The sequence below is a fragment of the Bombyx mandarina genome, chromosome 16, assembly GCF_030267445.1.
Source record: "Bombyx mandarina strain Sakado chromosome 16, ASM3026744v2".
NCBI lineage: Eukaryota > Metazoa > Arthropoda > Insecta > Lepidoptera > Bombycidae > Bombyx > Bombyx mandarina.
Genome location: NC_143222.1, coordinates 2,916,841 through 2,935,023, shown reverse-complemented (window position 1 = coordinate 2,935,023; position 18,183 = coordinate 2,916,841). Strand labels below are relative to the sequence as shown.

Sequence of the window (18,183 nt, the reverse complement as noted above, 5' to 3'; positions counted from 1 at the left end):
TGAACGAACAATTTTTGTTGGCTTTAACTCATTTTCGAACACCCAAACTCGTGACTGGTTTTTTGTTTCGGGTTTGTACGCATATATCCAGGATTCGTCACCTGATACAATGTTGTAGACAGCATTTGATGATCCTGCGTGGAATCTTTCGAGAGTTCTGACGCACCAAGTAACGCGAGCCGCTTTTTGCTCTTCACAGAGCGAATGCGGTATCCATCGGGAAAACAACTTTTTTACACCTAATTGTTCATGCAAGATTATTTGTATTTGACTCATGCCAATGTCTAAAGCTGCCTGAATTTCGCGGTACGTCACATGTCGATCTTCCACCGATCACAACTGGTGGTAGGACCTATTGTGTGTCCGCGCGGGTAGGTACCACCACCCTGCCTATTTCTGCCGTGAAGCAGTAATGCGTTTCGGTTTGAAGGGTGGGGCAGCCGTTGTAACTATACTGAGATCTTAGAACTTATATCTCAAGACGGGTGGCGCATTTACGTTGTAGATGTCTATGGGCTCCAGTTACCACTTTACTCCTTAGGTGGGCTGTGAGCTCGTCCAACCATCTGAGCAACAAAAAAAAAAAAAAAAAAAAATTCCTCAATCAGCTTACGCACAGCATCAACGTTTTCTTGGGTGATTGCACTTTTTGGACGACCTTGACGGGGATCATCACTGAGCTTGACACGTCCACGTTGAAACTCAGCAAACCAGCGATAAATTGTGGTTTTGGATGGGGCTTCATCACCAAATGCAGAAATCATCCGGTCAACACACATTTTTTTTGTGTTAAACCACTTCGAAAGTCATAATAAATCATTGCTCTTGAATTTTCTCGAGTCAATTCCATTTTCTCAACGACTAAACAAGTTTGACAAAACCTCGTGACAAGAACGAGAATCTTTTTTTTTTTTAATAAATAAATGGTATTCGATTTTTAAAACCAAGGAGTTTTCAATTAAAAAGATTTTAATATGACAGGAACAGTGGAAATATTCCATTCCCGATACTTTTAGTGCAGCCTAGTAATTCGTCCTAGTCGTCGACTTCATAGGAATCGGAAAGAATATACTAAAGATAATTTTTATTATAATCTCAAACAGATAGCCACATAGGAAATTCCCGTGACATTACCTTCGAAGATATGGTTCGTAAAGAAACGAACGGAAAAGGCGTCGACATTGTCCTCAACTCATTGTCGGACGAGAAATTACAGGTAATCTTGTGTTTCTTGGTTTTTGTTGTGAATCTCCTTATATTAAGTTATTTATACCAACCTAACTCGTTTCTACAAGTTCTTACATATTTCATTTATTTTTAACTCTTGCACAGCATTTGTTGTGTGACTTACTGGTGGTAAGACCTCTTGTAGTTACTGGAGCCCATAGACATCTACAACGTAAATGCGCCACCCACCTTGAGATATAAGTTCTAAAGTCTCAAGTATAGTTACGACGGCAACCCAGCCCTTCAAACCGAAACGCATTACTGCTTCACGGCAGAAATAGGCAGCGTGGTGGTAGTACCTACCCACGCGGACTCACAAGACGTCCTACCACCAGTAAAATTCACTAATTCAAATATTCATATTACATTCTCGTTTCACAGGCCTCGGTAAGGTGTTTGACGTACAGAGGTCGCTTCCTGGAAATCGGAAAGTTTGATATCAGTAACAACACGCCTATCGGGATGTACTTCTTCTTGAAGGAGACTTCCTTCCACGGTATTATGTTGGATTACATCTTCGATCAGAGCGACGAGTTCAGAAGGGTATGTATTATTATTGCACTCCGTTTTTTTGGATTCGCTGTTTATAACCTTCAGTTTACATGAGATCTGAAAAAAAACGATAACTATTCTAACATAAAAAAAGGGTGCGTGTACTTATGTACGCGCCTAAGAAGTTATACTTTATTGTTATAATTTTTTTCTTAATTTTTTTTAATTTAAATTTTAGTCAGTTTGGAAAAAAAAAAACAATTAAACACCATATCTTCAAACACGCATATTGGACATCCCTTTTCTTGACATCGTATAAATTCGGTAATTCTCGGTACGGTTCTGACATTCTCGCTCACGACTCGGTCGTGCGCGGACGTGCTTTCCGATCCGTGGCCCGCTTGCGAGCTGCGTCTCTGAACTCACAGCTGTGCTCGACAGTGTAGTGACCGTGAATACATCGTGCGTACAATTCAGTAGTGCGGACGTGCCGATCCGTTGGTCGCTTGCGATCTGCGTATCGAGGTCCATTTTTGTGCGCTAAAGTTTTGTAACCGCGAACCCACCCTTACCAACTGCCTTTTTCAAGGCAAAACCAATCGCTACGTTCAGGCTTCCTGTGGCACTCACAGGCTAGCGATTTCCTAACCCTTCCCAAAAAAACAGTCTTTTTCAAGACTAGACCCCCGCTCGCGATTCTGCCTGCTGTAGCACTATACAGCCCGAGCGGGTTCCTTTCCTTTTCCCCGCCGATTGCCGTTTTCACGGCATAGGCATTCCCCCCCCCTGCTCCTTGCTGTCCTGCAGCACAGGGGGGTTACAAATCCTATCCGGGGCCTCGCCTTTCGGCGAGTTCAACAAAAGTCCCGGGGCCGCCCCCCCCGGGCAAGAAGACCGAAGCATGGAAGAACTCAGTGAGAGTGTTATCAGTGACAGGGATTTTGTCGGGTTCCTCCGTGAAAGGTATCCGACAATTAGGGCCGAGTATGTTAGGTATAGGGCCTCTCGTGGCAATCCCTCTCCCCCCGCGTCCGTCGCCGCGTTTCTCAACCGTGCCTCGGAGGCACGCCGCGCGCCCCCCGCCGCCGCGTCAAGTTCGAGCGCACGTTCCCACGATGCGGCTCACGTAGCGCCTAACGCTACCCCCACCCCCGCGCCCGCGTCGATTACGTCATCGCTCGTATCGTCCGTCGCGACCTCCGTAGTCTCAAGTTCAGGCTCCGATACGGAATCGGAGATGGACTTTGAATCCGCGTCCAGCCCTCAGCCCGGAACCTCGGATGGTTTCCAAACAGTGACACGTGGAAAGAAGCGTACTCGCGCCGTGGAGTCCCGGAACTCCACGACAAAACAGACGAAATCCGCGTCCGCCTCTCGACCGAAAGTAGTAGTTACACCGGAGTCGGACTCCGCGCGCCGCGTAACCCCACCGCCGCGTCCCAAGCCCGCGCCCGCTCCCAAAGTAGCTGCCCCGCCCCCGCTGATACTTCAAGAGAAGACAGCGTGGAATCGCGTGTCCCAGGCCCTTCAGGCAAATAAAATTAACTACACCCATGCGCGTAACGTCGCGCATGGGATTCAGATCAAGGTCGCAACGCCGGGCGACCATAGGGCCCTCTCAGCATACCTTCGAAAGGAGAACATAGGTTTCCACACCTATGCTCTTCAGGAGGACCGCGAGCTCCGCGTAGTAATACGCGGAGTCCCTAAGGAGCTAGAAATAGACTACATTAAGGAGGATCTGACCGCTCAGGCCCTCCCAATAGTTAGTGTGCACCGGATGCACAGCGGGCGGGGCAAACAGCCCTATAATATGATACTCGTGGCGTTAGAACCCACCCCGGAGGCCAAAAAGAAGATCGCATGTCTCACGACAATTTGCGGCCTATCCGGGATCTCGATCGAAGCCCCCCACAAGCGTGGCACTCCCGGGCAGTGCTACAGGTGCCAACTCTATGGCCACTCGGCGCGTAATTGCCACGCGCGCCCCCGCTGCGTGAAATGCCTCGGCGATCACGCTACGTTAGATTGCGTTAGAGATAGGGAAACCGCGACCGAACCTCCCAGCTGTGTCCTATGCCTTAAGCAAGGGCACCCCGCGAACTACCGTGGATGTCCTAGGGCTCCGCGAAAACGTCCGACCCACCCAGCCCCCCGAACCGTCGGCCCAAAGACTTCGGCGCCTTCAGTGCCGAAACCCGCCTTCGTGCCGGCTGCAGTTCCCACGGTGTCGGCGTGGAAAAAACCGCTGCCGTATACGAAGGCGGGAACGGAAACCGCACCCCCGCCCCCGCTCGTGACACGCCCCGCGCCCCAGCCCCTGCTCGCACCTCGCCCCGCGCCCGCGTTCCGTCCCCCGCAACCCTCTGCCGCCAACGACTTCGCGCTCGTGCGTGACTTCGTCACCGCGGTCAACTTCGACCGTCTGCGATCGTTCGCTGACGCTATCCGTAGGTCGGTAACCCCCGAACAGCGGCTCGCGGCCGCTTTCGATCACATGGACGTTTACGAGTCCGTGTCGCGTACGTTATAAAATCTTTACCGGTAACCAATGGCGCAAAAAGGTAGAGAAAAACCGTATTCCCTTACGTTAGCATTCTACAATGCTAACGGACTCGCGCGGCAACGCGATCAAATTTTCGAATTCCTCCGCGATAATCTTGTAGATATTCTATTAGTGCAGGAAACCTGTCTGAAGCCCTCGCGTCGCGACCCGAAAGTCGCGAATTACGTCATGGTTAGGAATGACAGACTCACCGCCTCCAAAGGCGGGACTGCCATTTACTATAGGCGGGCCCTGCACGTTGTCCCTCTCGATACTCCCTCGCTCTCACATATCGAGGCGTCAGTGTGCCGTATCTCGCTGACGGGACACCAGCCGATCGTCATCGCATCCGTTTATCTCCCCCCGGACAAGCCCCTTCTGAGCAGTGACATCGAGTCACTGTTCGGCATGGGAGACTCCGTCATCCTGGCAGGCGATTTAAATTGCCACCACACTAGGTGGAACTGCCATCGTACTAACGTTAACGGTAGGCGTCTCGACGCGTTTATAGACGACCTCACCTTTGAAATAGTCGGTCCCCCAACTCCAACATGTTATCCGTATAACATCGCGCTCCGTCCGAGCACTATAGACCTGGCATTGCTTAGGAACGTAACTCTGCGCTTGCGTTCCATCGAAGCAATGTCAGAGCTCGACTCAGACCACCGACCTGTCGTTATGCAGCTCGGTCGCCCCCACAACCCAGTCACTGTTACGAGGACCATGGTGGATTGGAATAAGCTGGGCACGTGCCTAGCCGACACCGCTCCGCCAATCCTCCCTTACGGCCCGGATTCGAATCTATCCCCCGAGGACACCGTCGAATCCATAAACATCATTACCGATCACATATCTTCCGCGATCATTAGATCTTCTAAAGAAGTCGATGTGGAGGACAGCTTCCACCGCATCAGACTGTCCGCCGATCTTAGGAATCTCTTAAGAGTTAGGAACGCGGCAATCCGGGCCTACGATCGTCTTCCCACGCATTCAAACCGGATTCGGATGCGTCGTCTACAACGCGAAGTCCACTCCCGCTTAAGCGACGCGCGTAACGATAATTGGCATAGTTATCTAGAACAACTCGCGCCCTCCCACCAAGCATACTGGCGACTAGCTAGGACTCTCAAATCCGAAACTACCGCTACTATGCCTCCCCTCATACGCCCTTCAGGCCAACCACCGGCATTCGATGACGATGACAAGGCTGAGCTGCTGGCCGATGCACTGCAAGAGCAGTGCACCACCAGCACTCAACACGCGGACCCCGAACACACCGAGTTAGTCGACAGGGAGGTCGAGCGCAGAGCTTCCCTGCCGCCCTCGGACGCGTTACCCCCCATTACCACTGACGAAGTTAGAGACGCGATCCACAACCTCCAACCTAGGAAGGCACCCACCCGGCTCCGACGGCATCCACAACCGCGCGCTAAAATTTTTGCCATTCCAACTGATAGCAATGTTGGCTACAATTTTAAATGCCGCTATGACGCACTGCATCTTTCCCGCGGTGTGGAAAGAAGCGGACGTTATCGGTATACATAAGCCGGGCAAACCGACAAACGAAACTTCTAGTTACCGTCCGATTAGTCTCCTCTCGACGATAGGAAAAATTTACGAACGGCTCCTTAGGAAACGCCTCTGGGATTTTGTTACCGCGGACAAAATTCTCATTGACGAACAGTTCGGATTCCGCTCTAAACACTCGTGCGTACAACAAGTGCACCGCCTCACGGAGCACATTCTGATAGGACTAAATAGGCGTAAACAAATCCCGACCGGCGCCCTCTTCTTCGACATCGCGAAGGCGTTCGACAAAGTCTGGCACAACGGTTTAATTTATAAACTGTACAACATGGGAGTGCCAGACAGACTCGTGCTCATCATACGAGACTTCTTGTCGAACCGTTCGTTTCGATATCGAGTAGAGGGAACTCGTTCTCGTCCCCGTCAACTGACCGCCGGAGTCCCGCAAGGCTCCGCGCTCTCCCCGTTATTATTTAGTTTGTATATCAATGATATACCCCGGTCTCCGGAGACCCATCTAGCGCTCTTCGCCGACGATACGGCTATCTACTACTCGTGTAGGAAGATGTCGCTGCTTCATCGGCGACTCCAGATCGCAGTAGCCACCCTGGGACAGTGGTTCCGGAAGTGGCGAATAGACATCAACCCCACGAAAAGCGCAGCGGTGCTCTTCAAAAGGGGTCGCCCTCCGAACATCACTTCGAGCATCCCACTCCGTAGTAGGCGCGCAAACACCTCCGCCGTTAGTCCCATCACTCTCTTTGGCCAGCCCATTCCGTGGGTCTCGAAGGTCAAATATCTAGGCGTCACCCTCGACAGAGGGATGACATTCCGTCCCCATATAAAAACGGTACGCGACCGCGCCGCGTTTATTCTAGGACGACTCTATCCAATGCTTTGTAGTCGAAGCAAACTGTCCCTCCGAAATAAGGTAACTCTCTACAAAACTTGTATACGCCCCGTCATGACGTATGCAAGCGTAGTGTTCGCTCACGCAGCCCGCACCAACTTGAAATCCCTTCAGGTTATTCAATCACGATTCTGCAGGATAGCCGTCGGAGCGCCTTGGTTCCTTAGGAATGTGGATCTCCACGACGACCTGGAGCTCGACTCCCTTAGTAAGTATCTACAGTCGGCATCGCTGCGCCATTTTGAGAAGGCGGCACGACATGAGAACCCTCTCATCGTAGCCGCTGGAAATTACATACCCGACCCAGTAGACCGAATGGTAAACCGTCGACGTCGCCCAAAGCACGTCATTACGGATCCTCCTGATCCATTAACGGTGCTTTTAGGCACCACAAGCACCGGTCACCGTCCTCGTCGAACCCGTCGCTTGCGACGAAGGGTTCGACGAGCGAACTAACCCATAGACACAGCCCACTGAGTTTCTCGCCGGATCTTCTCAGTGGGTCGCGTTTCCGATCCGGTGGTAGATTCTGCGAAGCACTGCTCTTGCTAGGGTCAGTGTTAGCAACTCTCCGGTTGAGCCCCGCGAGCTCACCTACTAACGTTAGGGCGAAGCTGAAATAGCCTCTCAAGGCTATCAGCATAGGTAGGGAAAAATAAAAAAAATAAAAAAAAAACGGTTCTGAAAGTTCACCTGCGGCGCACTGTAAAATTTCACTCTCATCAATTTTTCATAACGCGCCTAAAGAAGTATAACTTCGATACTACTATAATTAAAATAACCGCAGACTAGCCATACACGGACACTTGGCCCCAAACTAGGATTCCCTGTATAATGGGATCCGTCTACTGATATAATAATTATTTTTAATTATTTATTTTAATTAATTATTTATCATATTTAATTATTTTTAATAATTATTATTAAAGGGCCGTCTGGTGTAGTGGTAAGTGACATGGTCGCTACACAAGAGGGTCGCGGGTTCGAATCCCGCCAAGGGAAGATATGATGAATATGAAATGTATTTTCCAGGGTTATGGGTGTACATTAAATATATGTATGTGTATAATAAAAATCTTACATTTATTTCCGTTATCTGGTACCTGTAACACAAATTCTTTACGAAATTAGCACGGGACCAGTTAAAGTGGAGTGATTGATAGTTTAAAAAAAAAATGACATACATATAATAATATAATAATAAATAACTTTTTAAATAATTAGTTAATATATTTGTATGCGGCTTGGCTGTGCCACTGGCATTGCTGACGTCCATTCGCGACGGAAACAAATCGTCGCCTACAAAGGCAATAAGAAAAAAAAAATTCAATACTCTATTTTTTGCTTAACAGGGCTTGCAAGATCTCCTTCTAAGCGGGATCATGAATGGCGCGGTCCGTCCTCTGACATATTGTACGTTTGAGAAGAATGAAGTTGAAACCGCCTTCCGTTATATGGCCGCAGGAAAACATATTGGCAAGGTATGACAAACATAACCATACATAACTTACTACTTTATATCTCGCTTTTTTCTTTCAGTTTCACACAGTGAAAGGTTAAACCGTTGAGGTCCAGTGTCCAAACGTATTGGACATATCGTCTTCTCGCATTAAAACTGTATAATCTCAAAACTTACTAATTTTACAGGAGAGTGTTTTAAAGGTTTAATATGTACATAATATTTTTAATAGTAAATCTTAATTGCAACATTTATTTTTTATTTTTTACCAGTTACATTATCTGTCTTTTAAAGTAAGATAAAGTTATGTATTAATTTTGTTAATAGTAGTGAAAATATAGGTAAACTTAAAAAAAAAAAATTAAAACTAAGCTACGTCTTTTGACAGTATTGATGAGAAAAGTACCGGTGATACCAAATGTTCACGCATATTTACTCAATTACGAAGATTTTTGGAAATTGTACACTTTTAATGCGAAAAGGCGATATAGTCTTAGATTACATTGGTCTTAGGACCACAAAGGGTTTATTTTCTTCCGCATCTAACTTGGCTGTATTTCTACTGTGCTTTTAGTTTTCCTTGTAACGCTCTACGAGGTCTTTAAGTTTTAAGCCTGTTTATTTACAATGGTTCTTTGAATATCCACTTGGTAATTAATATATTTTGAACAAGACAGAAATCGATCCAATTAATTAGTTTCCAAGATATCATAGCTTGAGACATAACGATTGTTGATTAAAAACACAAGAATCAGTGATCAGTAACGGAGATGAAATAAGTGTCCTGTGCAATCGATCGAGTGCTATTCCGGGATTGAAATCTTACGGCGGATACAAATAGGTACAATTAAAAATGCATCAGAAAGTATACTTTTGTTTTCGAACAGGTAATTGTCAAAATACGCGACGAGGAACCAAGAGAGGAGGGACCAGTAAGACCAACGATAATTCCTGTGGATGCCCTTCCGAGGTATTTACTATTAGAGAGTTAATTCCCGGCATTTATATTTAAAAAAACCTGTTTTATATATATTTATGCGTAAATCTTCCAAATGAAAATACTTAAAGGCATCAAGTTGAACTGTAATTCCTTTTTTAGTTACTATCTTAAATATATGTCGGAGAAACCGCATTATTAAGACCATCGTCAGACATCCATATCATGTCTGATCGCCCCTATGGGCGAAAAACTAGGGTGATCGAGTTAATAGAAATATTGAGTACACAAAACACCTTTGTTGTCTTAGAACAATTCAGAAATCTTCTTTTGACGTTAGCAAACGAAAATGAATGACAGTTCTTAGGATGGAGGCACCACTCTTCAAAAAGGCTGGTTGGTAAGTGAAATGGCGTCTATGCGTGCCTCCATCGGCTAGGCTCTGTCGTAGCACGAAGTTAGCCAAGCTCCGACGACATTGCGATCGTGTGTTATCATCTCTCAGTAATCGTTTTGCTACCAAGCTAATGACCGTCTCCAACATAATTATACCTGTTTAAATGTATGTAGCTGACATTTAACAAAACTATTTGAGTGGGAAATGCTTTCCACTACTCTGCTGATTTCTACCGCTATAAAGTCTTCCATTCCGGTCTTCCATGGCACTGAGAGCGATTGGGGATTCAAATAAAAATTGAATTAATTCGATCTTAGGATGGGCAGTGGCATTTAAGCTATGGTACATAGGTACATTCAGCACATCTAACTTAATCATCCTGTGTATTTTAGTTGATCCAAACTTTTGCAGGTGCTCTTTCCGTGTCAAGTTTGTATTTGGGTGTTTGTAACTTTGTACAAGCGTGTTCCGATCACACGTCTCAGAAAAAATTCTTACCTTACTGGCAATTGAACTTTGTTTTTTTTCTATTATTATCCAAATAATGGAATTTTTTTCAAAAGGTACATTTGCAACGAGAACAATGTCTATGTAGTGGTCGGAGGACTTGGTGGCTTTGGATTGGAGCTAGCAGACTGGCTAATTCTCAGAGGAGCCAGGAAGCTAGTACTGAACTCCAGAAGAGGACTCAGCAATGGATACCAATCCTCAAGACTTAGGTTGGTTCAGGACTTTTTAATTAAAACATTATTATAAATGTCTTAAGCAATTCTATTCAGAAAAATGTGGAGGGACTACGGTAAAGAACATACCACATTTGAAAAAAATTAACATTCAAATTCAAAAATTCATTCTAGGTTTAGTCTGCACGTTCATTCAATGTGAAATGCCTTATTGAAGATCGATGCCTTTCACTTCTACTTACACTATTTTCTTCTAGAGCATGGACTTCCTATGGTGCTGAAATCCACATCTCCACTCACGATATTACAACCTACACTGGCTGCGAAGAAATGATCAAAATGGCCAACGCGCTAGGGCATGTGGACGCAATCTTCAATCTCGCAGTCGTACTCAAAGACTCAATCTTCCAGAATCAAACTCCTGAAACTTTTAAGACCTCGTTTGGCCCTAAGGCCATCGCCACAATGCACCTGGACAAAGTCACCCAGAAGCTTTGTCCCGGTCTGAAGTAAGTTATTGTTTTAGAACCAAAGAATGCGGGATATTATGAGAGAAATAAAATGATGCTCCTAACCAAATTGCCCAATAACAATAAATCTATAATAATATTAGAAAGCTGAAGAGTTTGTTTGTTTGAGCGCGCTAATCTCAGGAACTACTGATCCGATTTGAAAAATTCATTCCGTGTTAGATAGCCCATTTATCGAGGAAGGATATAGGCTATATAACATCACGCTAAGACCAATGCAAGCGGAGCACCAATAAAGAATGTTTCAAAATCGGGCTTTTTTTCCCTTTTGAGAGCTTCCACTGCGTGCGCTGCGGAAACGGTTAAAAGTTTCGCTAAAGTAATGTATGAGAGAATTGTTCCCCTTTAAAAGATCTAAAAAAAATCTGCGACAGCATATGCCTATATATTAAGGTTAGGTGGTAAGAGGCGGCTAAAATTTAGCGTTATGCCAAAGTAACTATTCCACGCGGACGAAGTCGCCGACAAAAACTAGTACCTAATAATTTCATTCACGCCCCATCCTTTTTGGGAAGTATGTGGTTAGTGCATATAACAACGTGCACGTGAATATCGCCACGGACTTTGAGACGTGACTCAACTGCAGGGTGGCTAAAACGCATGACCCCTACTCGACAGAAGAACACTTCTGGTTTGCCTGTATAACGTAACAAAAACAACCCCAGAATAATGGTTTAGAACAATGTTTTTATTAAGCTTTCCGTTATTATATTCTCAACATTAAAAACAGGAATCGTTCAGAAAATGAAGAAAAAAAGACCTGTGGCACTCGGGGACTGCCGCGGTAAAGCTATTGCAAAGCATTTTTTATCAACTTATGCAATTACAATTATTATTAGACAATAATAATTTAATATTAAAACAATAATAAGAATAAGACCATGCTATATTTATAAACATTAACAAAAGCAAAACATTAACTGTCCCCTTCACACTCATAAGCTAGACCGCGTGAGAGAGAGATGGGCAGACTTTTCATGATGCTCATGCAGTGCGACGTCACGCCGCGCGGTTATTCACAAACACTACACCAGCGCAACGTGCGAATGTGTTGAACGCGAGCTACATAGTAGGGGGGATGTCAGGTAGTGGGGATGTCAGGTTATTTTCGTTACGGAATTTCTTGATTCAGTCGCCGCGCTCAAGGCCTGCGATAGAAGCTATGCAATAGCTTAATAAATAAATAAACATTTCTTTAGGGACTTCGTTATCTTTTCATCCGTATCCTGTGGTCGTGGGAACGCTGGTCAAACCAATTATGGTATGTCCAACTCTGTCATGGAGAGAATCTGTGAGTCCAGAAAGAAAATCGGACTACCTGCTCTGGCGGTACAGTGGGGAGCCGTTGGAGATGTAAGTACATAATTAAGCTTTTTACTAAACTCACCAAACCGGAACCCGTAGTTTATTCGCCACATAAAGCTGGCTAATAAGTAGCCACTAATGTGACCTATCAAAAACAATTTATCATCGGCATAAAAAAATAAAAAAATACTTCTACTACTTATATTATATTATTACTATAGAACTAAGGTAAAAAAGTAGCAGTGCTAACAACATATTCTTTTAATTATAATAATAATTAATTCTTATTAAATAATTGTAAATAAACATGCTTTAACAAAAACCGACTTCAAATAGAAAAAAAAGATATTCCAAAACAAATTGATATAAACTAAAAACAATAATCATCGAAATCGGTTAGCGTGATATTGAGTTATTGAGTTATTCATCTATTTGTCGCGCACGTACTTAATGCAAATTTAAGACTTATATGGTTTTCTCATGGATACCATTATCAGAACTGGACTAAATTGTAAAAATGGGACCACGCGGGAAACGTAAGCTTTCTAATAATCGATTCACCCAGTCAAAAGTTATGAGGTAATAAACATACAGTCGAATAATAAAATATATATTGACAATTTTGTGATTAACTAAATATTTTTTCTCTCACTCTTTTTTATATTTGTATTTGTAGGTCGGTTTAGTAGCTGATATGCAAGACGAAGACGTCCAGCTAGAGATCGGTGGAACTCTTCAACAAAGAATATCTTCATGTCTCCTAGCCTTAGATAAATTCATGAAGCAGGACGCTCCTATAGTTTCATCCATTGTGGTTGCCGAGAAGAAGGCCGGTGGCACTGGATGTGGAAATATTGTTGATGCTGTCGCTCAGATAATGGGTAGGTCTTGAAATTTAAGGCATATGAGATTTCTACACACGTTGCCCCAGTTGGGAGTAAAGAAATAGCGGCAATACCAACTCTTCAAACTCCGACATGTTATTTAATTCGCCGCAAAAATAAGCAAGACGGCTGTACCATATGTACTGACCATAAGTATGTTATTACCCAGATAAATAGTTCAAAATAAGAATTAATAAGAAGAGAGAAGAAGTTAGGGATATTAAGTGTTTGGATATATGAAAGTCGATAGATTTGGCTGGGGTTTATTCTATCCATAAGGACAGTAAAAAATAATATGTTATTATAATTTTTTATGGCGATAAGGAACATTTACTAATACATTTGTTTAATTATTTGAAATCAGGTATAAAAGACTTGAAGACCGTATCACAGCAAGTGTCTTTGGCGGAGTTGGGTATGGACAGTATGATGGCAGTTGAAATCAAACAGACCTTAGAGAGAGAATTCGAGATATTCTTAACGGCTCAAGACATTAGGACGCTTACATTCGCAAGGTAAACTTTTAAGATAAGATGAGAAATAATTCGAAACATATAGTCACTTATAGATTTAGATCTTTATCTCATAAAATTTTCTCTTAACACCTTTTGATGTGCAAACAAATAACAAAACGTTATAATAACAGTAAGGCAGAAATTTTCGATTTCTGGTCTAATTATCTACCATTTAAATTTAAAAAAAACCATAGAATGCTCAAATAAAAAAAATAGAACGATGAAAATCTAAGAGAAGAAATTAAATAATATAATATCAATAGTAAATATATTTTTATCCCAAGGCTATTTCGCAATAAATTATCTATTCTATGACTTTTATCCTAATACCGTTTAGCAGCCTGGACAAGTTTACTGGCCCAATAATTGAACCGCGAAAAAAAAACAATGCAAACTAATTCACGGATATTTTCATTATCAGACAACGGATTATTTTTAAACATAATTATCCAGATGAAAATGTCGTTTATGTGTAACTGCCCTAGCTTGTTTCGTCATGCATAGCTACTTTTATTAACTTTTAATATAACTAGCTGTACCCGTCCGCTTCACTGGGCATTTAAAATTTACATTATTATTTCTCACCCCCACACAGATTCTCATCATTAGCGCCCCCGCAACCGTTGTAGGGAGCCCAACACTCATATAAATATTGGCCTATCCATTGAGTTCATGCATTTTCTACATGGATACCAAGTTTCACGTCAATCGGATGCATGGTACAGTAGTTATAACGGAGCATCCGTAAAAACTACTGTAGATTTATAAATTAATATAGATATAGATAAATAATATAATTTCTCTAAAATCATCCTTCCTATATAGATTGGTAGAACTGACAGCTCAGCGTGAAGCAGCGGCATCAACATCAGCAGCAAGACCTATAACGGTCGAAGGAGCGGCTGGTTTCCGAGTTTTGTTGAGGAACTTCGGGGACGAGAACTTGGCATCCGAACCACTGATTTACATGCCGACTATGCTGTCTGATGGAGTTGAGGTAAGTAATTCAAATCAGTAACACAATTAATTTGGAGAAACTTTGAGAATTATTTCGGTATATGTCTGAAATAGAAAATGAAAACAACAAAAATAATTGTTAGACCAAATTCATCTCAAAACCAATAGTCTGTATTGTCGGAGTCATTAGCCTTCACAAACTAACGGACAAAGTTATGTAAGTGTTGTGTTGGCGCATACGTGGACAACTGATAAGGAAGGCAGCTAATGGCACACTAATATTAATTTCAAATATAACATTTCCTCCCTTAACACTTTAAGATCTATATATCTATAGGTACTATTAAATAACAAAATGACATTCTATAATACATTTAGTAAAACTATCAATAATTAACCCTAGGGCGGTTAAAGTAGAGGAATCTTGGGCTCCCTAATATTCCGAGAGCTTAGGATTGCTGCAAGCTAAGGAGCACGGGAAGGTACCGCCAGGCTGTCCAATTTTATTGAGTCGTACGTTCAATAGACGTTTCAGTCTCATGTCTCAAGGTCAATGGGCTATAGCCATAACAACATAGCTCATTCCCGAAACTATATAATAAATTAAAACTAATCAACACAAGTGGCCATACCAATTTCACAAATGAACGTATATTGAATATAGGGCGAAGAGGTAATACAAGAGACAGAACGTGTGATGCTCATGGTACCGGGCTTAGAAGGCTGTGCTGCTGTCCTCGAACCGCTGTGTCGTAGATTAAAGACAAAGGTCTGCGTTTTGCAACTCGGAGTCGAACATAAAAACGAGAATTTGGAACAGATGGTGGACCGCCTTTACCAGGTGAGCACTAATTGCATGATATTTTTAAATGACTTATACTAGTATATTTGCGTTTTATTGCTAAGTTCTTGTTCGTTAATTGGTCATTAGTAAGAAATAGATTTTAAGTCATAAAAAGTAATCACTGACCATACAATTTTAGGTCTTTTCGCGTACTCAATTTGCTATTTACTCACTGCGCGGAACAAAAGCTTATGTATGCTATAACTAATGTCGAACGGTCAATTCTGCAATTACGGTTGAATCGGACAGTGAGGTGAATAGAAAAAAATTATATGTCTATTGATTTAAATTCATTTTGTATTTTCTTCGCAGACCGCTATTTCGAAAATAACACCGGGAGCTCCATTCTGGCTTCTTGGATATAGTTTTGGATCATTGTTGACTTTGGAGCTGGCTGCCAGATTGGAGAGAGAAGGTACGTTAGACTATAATACATTTTAATTGCGACCAAATATTAATCGATTGTTAACCAAGCTATTGTTATCTGGAAACGATAAAGAGAGGTGGTAGTGAGTTGGACTACTTGCAGTTTCGTGACGTAATTGTTCATTCGTCAAGAATCCAGCTAGGAGGTATATTTTCAATACGCTTTTATTAGCTTCAGAAGTGTGTATGTTTGTAACGGAATCTTTGTACATGATTTTGACCCCCTTCAAAACGTCGGATTAACTCGAAATTTTGTATACTTATTAAGGTCCGAAGACAATACAATGTTAAAAAAAATTGAAACAATTGAAATTCAACTAAAAAATAGATAATAAATAATAGCTTAAAAAACTAACAAAATACGCTTTTATAGAAAAGCTAACTAAAAAATAGAAAATAAATTTCAATAAATTTGAACTAAAAATAGTGTAAGAAAAAATGATTTTATTGTAAAAAAAAAGCGTGGGGTACATGGTATCAGTAGTTATAAATATTTTATGAACAGATATGAGTAGAAGGGTTATTTTGATAATATCCTGAAAAGCACCCCACATTTTTTTCTTTCACTATTTTTAATTCAAATTTATTAAAATTTATTTTCTATTTTTTAGTTGACTTTTCTATAAAACGTATTTTGTTAGTTTTTTTAAACAATTTCTTTTTTCTAATCAACTACTTAACGTTTGCTCATTAATGATTTCCGCGATTAAGGAATAAGATCGTGTAATAAAATCGTGATATCGTAAGGTCGCACGGGGATGTGCTACAATGCTGCCTATTTCTGCCAAGAAGCAGTCGTGGGTTTCGGTTAGTAGGGTTAGTTAGCCTTTATAATAAACACTGGGAATTTCACAGTCCAGTCATAAATTATTTTTTGGATAAGGCAAGAAGAAAAATATTTTTTAGTCAAACGATTGGACCTCAATAAACTCGACTAGGATCCAAAATTAGGAAATCCAATGAAACTTGATATAACTACCATTTAACTCTATCGAATTTTAGGTTACCACGGTGTGGTGTTCTGCTTGGACGGCGCTCCGGAGTTCCTTCACGCGATCCTCACCATGACCATCAGCTTCAAAAACGACTTCCAACTCCAGAACAGCCTCATCTGCCACACGATAGACATCGTGGCCCCGAACAACACAATCGGGAAAGAGCTAATGGAAAAACTGAACGAATATGAATCTTACGAGGAAAGAGTTGAGGTCGCTATTAAAATGTCTCCCATACAAACTAAATATTCAGACAAATTCATCGGTGCCATAGCTGCGGCAAGTTACGACCGTCTTAAAGTAGTCCTAAACTATAATACGAAGACTGTGAACAAATTGAAATCGCCGATAGTTCTTATGCGTCCGAAAGAGAATCCTCCTAACGTTACCTGTGAGGACAACTACAGCTTGGATAAATTTTCCGATAATTTAACAGTACATTTCTTGGAAGGTAACCACGTTAGTATAATTGAGAACAAAGATTGCGCTAATATCATAAACAGAATGTTGGCTGAACGCGATGAGAAAACGGGCAAAGTGAGTGATAATGTTGTAACTAACATGTTAGAAAATCAAAGAGAGGTTAAAGTTTAAGTGTCTATTTATGTGTGTTCCCTTAATTTAATTTTATTTAAATACAATACAATTGATTTTATTTTGGGGCTTGAAGGTTCTTGTTTTTGTTGTGACGCGATTTGCATTTCATTGTAGTGAGAATGTGACAAATCTCCGTGAAGCAAAATCAATTTAATTTAAATACAAACAAAGTTGGTTTTCTTTCAACCAAATAAATTTAATATTTGTAAGAACAAGTTTCACCTCTGCAGACAATGGGTATTACGTATAAGTGCTCACATCTTTTTATAAGTTTTAAATGTTTTAACTATTTGCCAAAGGTTTTCTGTAAGGGTAGGAATTTAGTTAATTTAAATAATCTTATCAATGTTATTTTAATAAATGTAGTGGCCGTATCTTAAGTAATTTAATTGTAAGTATTAGTTATGTTAATTTTAAGATTCTCTATAATGACCAGTACCAAACAAAATATTCATTAAGCTGTGAGTTGTAAGCTTTTAGGTTTTCAATAGTCGTTGGGTAAGGGTTTGTTAGGTGTTTTAATTATTGTAATTTATATTATTTAATTTTGGTGGGCAATTAATTGGGGAGAAGGCATTTTAAAATATGCTTTCGTGTGAATGTTTTAATAACATAAGGATAGTATAAAATGGTGATGTAAATCGGATGAATAAAGTTTGTGAGAATTTTTGAGCGGCTTTTATTATTATCGATCAACCTTTTCTCTGAACATCAACTATTTTATAATTTAAATGGCACTGAAGAGTCAACGACTTCGTGACCCATCTGGCATTGGCCTGCAGACGCGCATGGCCCTTCTTATGATAAGTGGTTACCGTCGCTCATGCCGTCAGCAATGCCAGTGTCAGAGCCAAGCCGCTGCCTACCTCAAAGTAGCATACTTATTACTGGAACCCATAACCCACACGAGCCTCAAATATATTGTACAATGGCTGTCGCACCCAAATTGGTAA

General features: G+C 41.9%; 1 protein-coding gene across 1 annotated transcript in view; it reads left to right on the top strand.

The window, feature by feature from the left end:
* FASN3 (Fatty acid synthase 3) overlaps nucleotides 1-17,899 on the top strand; it is a 69,130-nt gene extending 51,231 nt beyond the window's left edge. The window contains exons 29-41 of the mRNA XM_089734018.1: nucleotides 1,104-1,216; nucleotides 1,609-1,770; nucleotides 8,054-8,182; nucleotides 9,048-9,130; nucleotides 10,058-10,213; nucleotides 10,435-10,686; nucleotides 11,907-12,060; nucleotides 12,689-12,893; nucleotides 13,261-13,411; nucleotides 14,237-14,408; nucleotides 15,033-15,209; nucleotides 15,525-15,627; nucleotides 16,641-17,899. Coding sequence (XP_089590144.1) covers nucleotides 1,104-1,216; nucleotides 1,609-1,770; nucleotides 8,054-8,182; nucleotides 9,048-9,130; nucleotides 10,058-10,213; nucleotides 10,435-10,686; nucleotides 11,907-12,060; nucleotides 12,689-12,893; nucleotides 13,261-13,411; nucleotides 14,237-14,408; nucleotides 15,033-15,209; nucleotides 15,525-15,627; nucleotides 16,641-17,227 — 2,444 coding nt within the window. The 3' untranslated portion in view covers nucleotides 17,228-17,899. The remainder of the gene's footprint in view (nucleotides 1-1,103; nucleotides 1,217-1,608; nucleotides 1,771-8,053; nucleotides 8,183-9,047; nucleotides 9,131-10,057; nucleotides 10,214-10,434; nucleotides 10,687-11,906; nucleotides 12,061-12,688; nucleotides 12,894-13,260; nucleotides 13,412-14,236; nucleotides 14,409-15,032; nucleotides 15,210-15,524; nucleotides 15,628-16,640) is intronic.
* The last annotated feature ends 284 nt before the right edge of the window (nucleotides 17,900-18,183 follow it).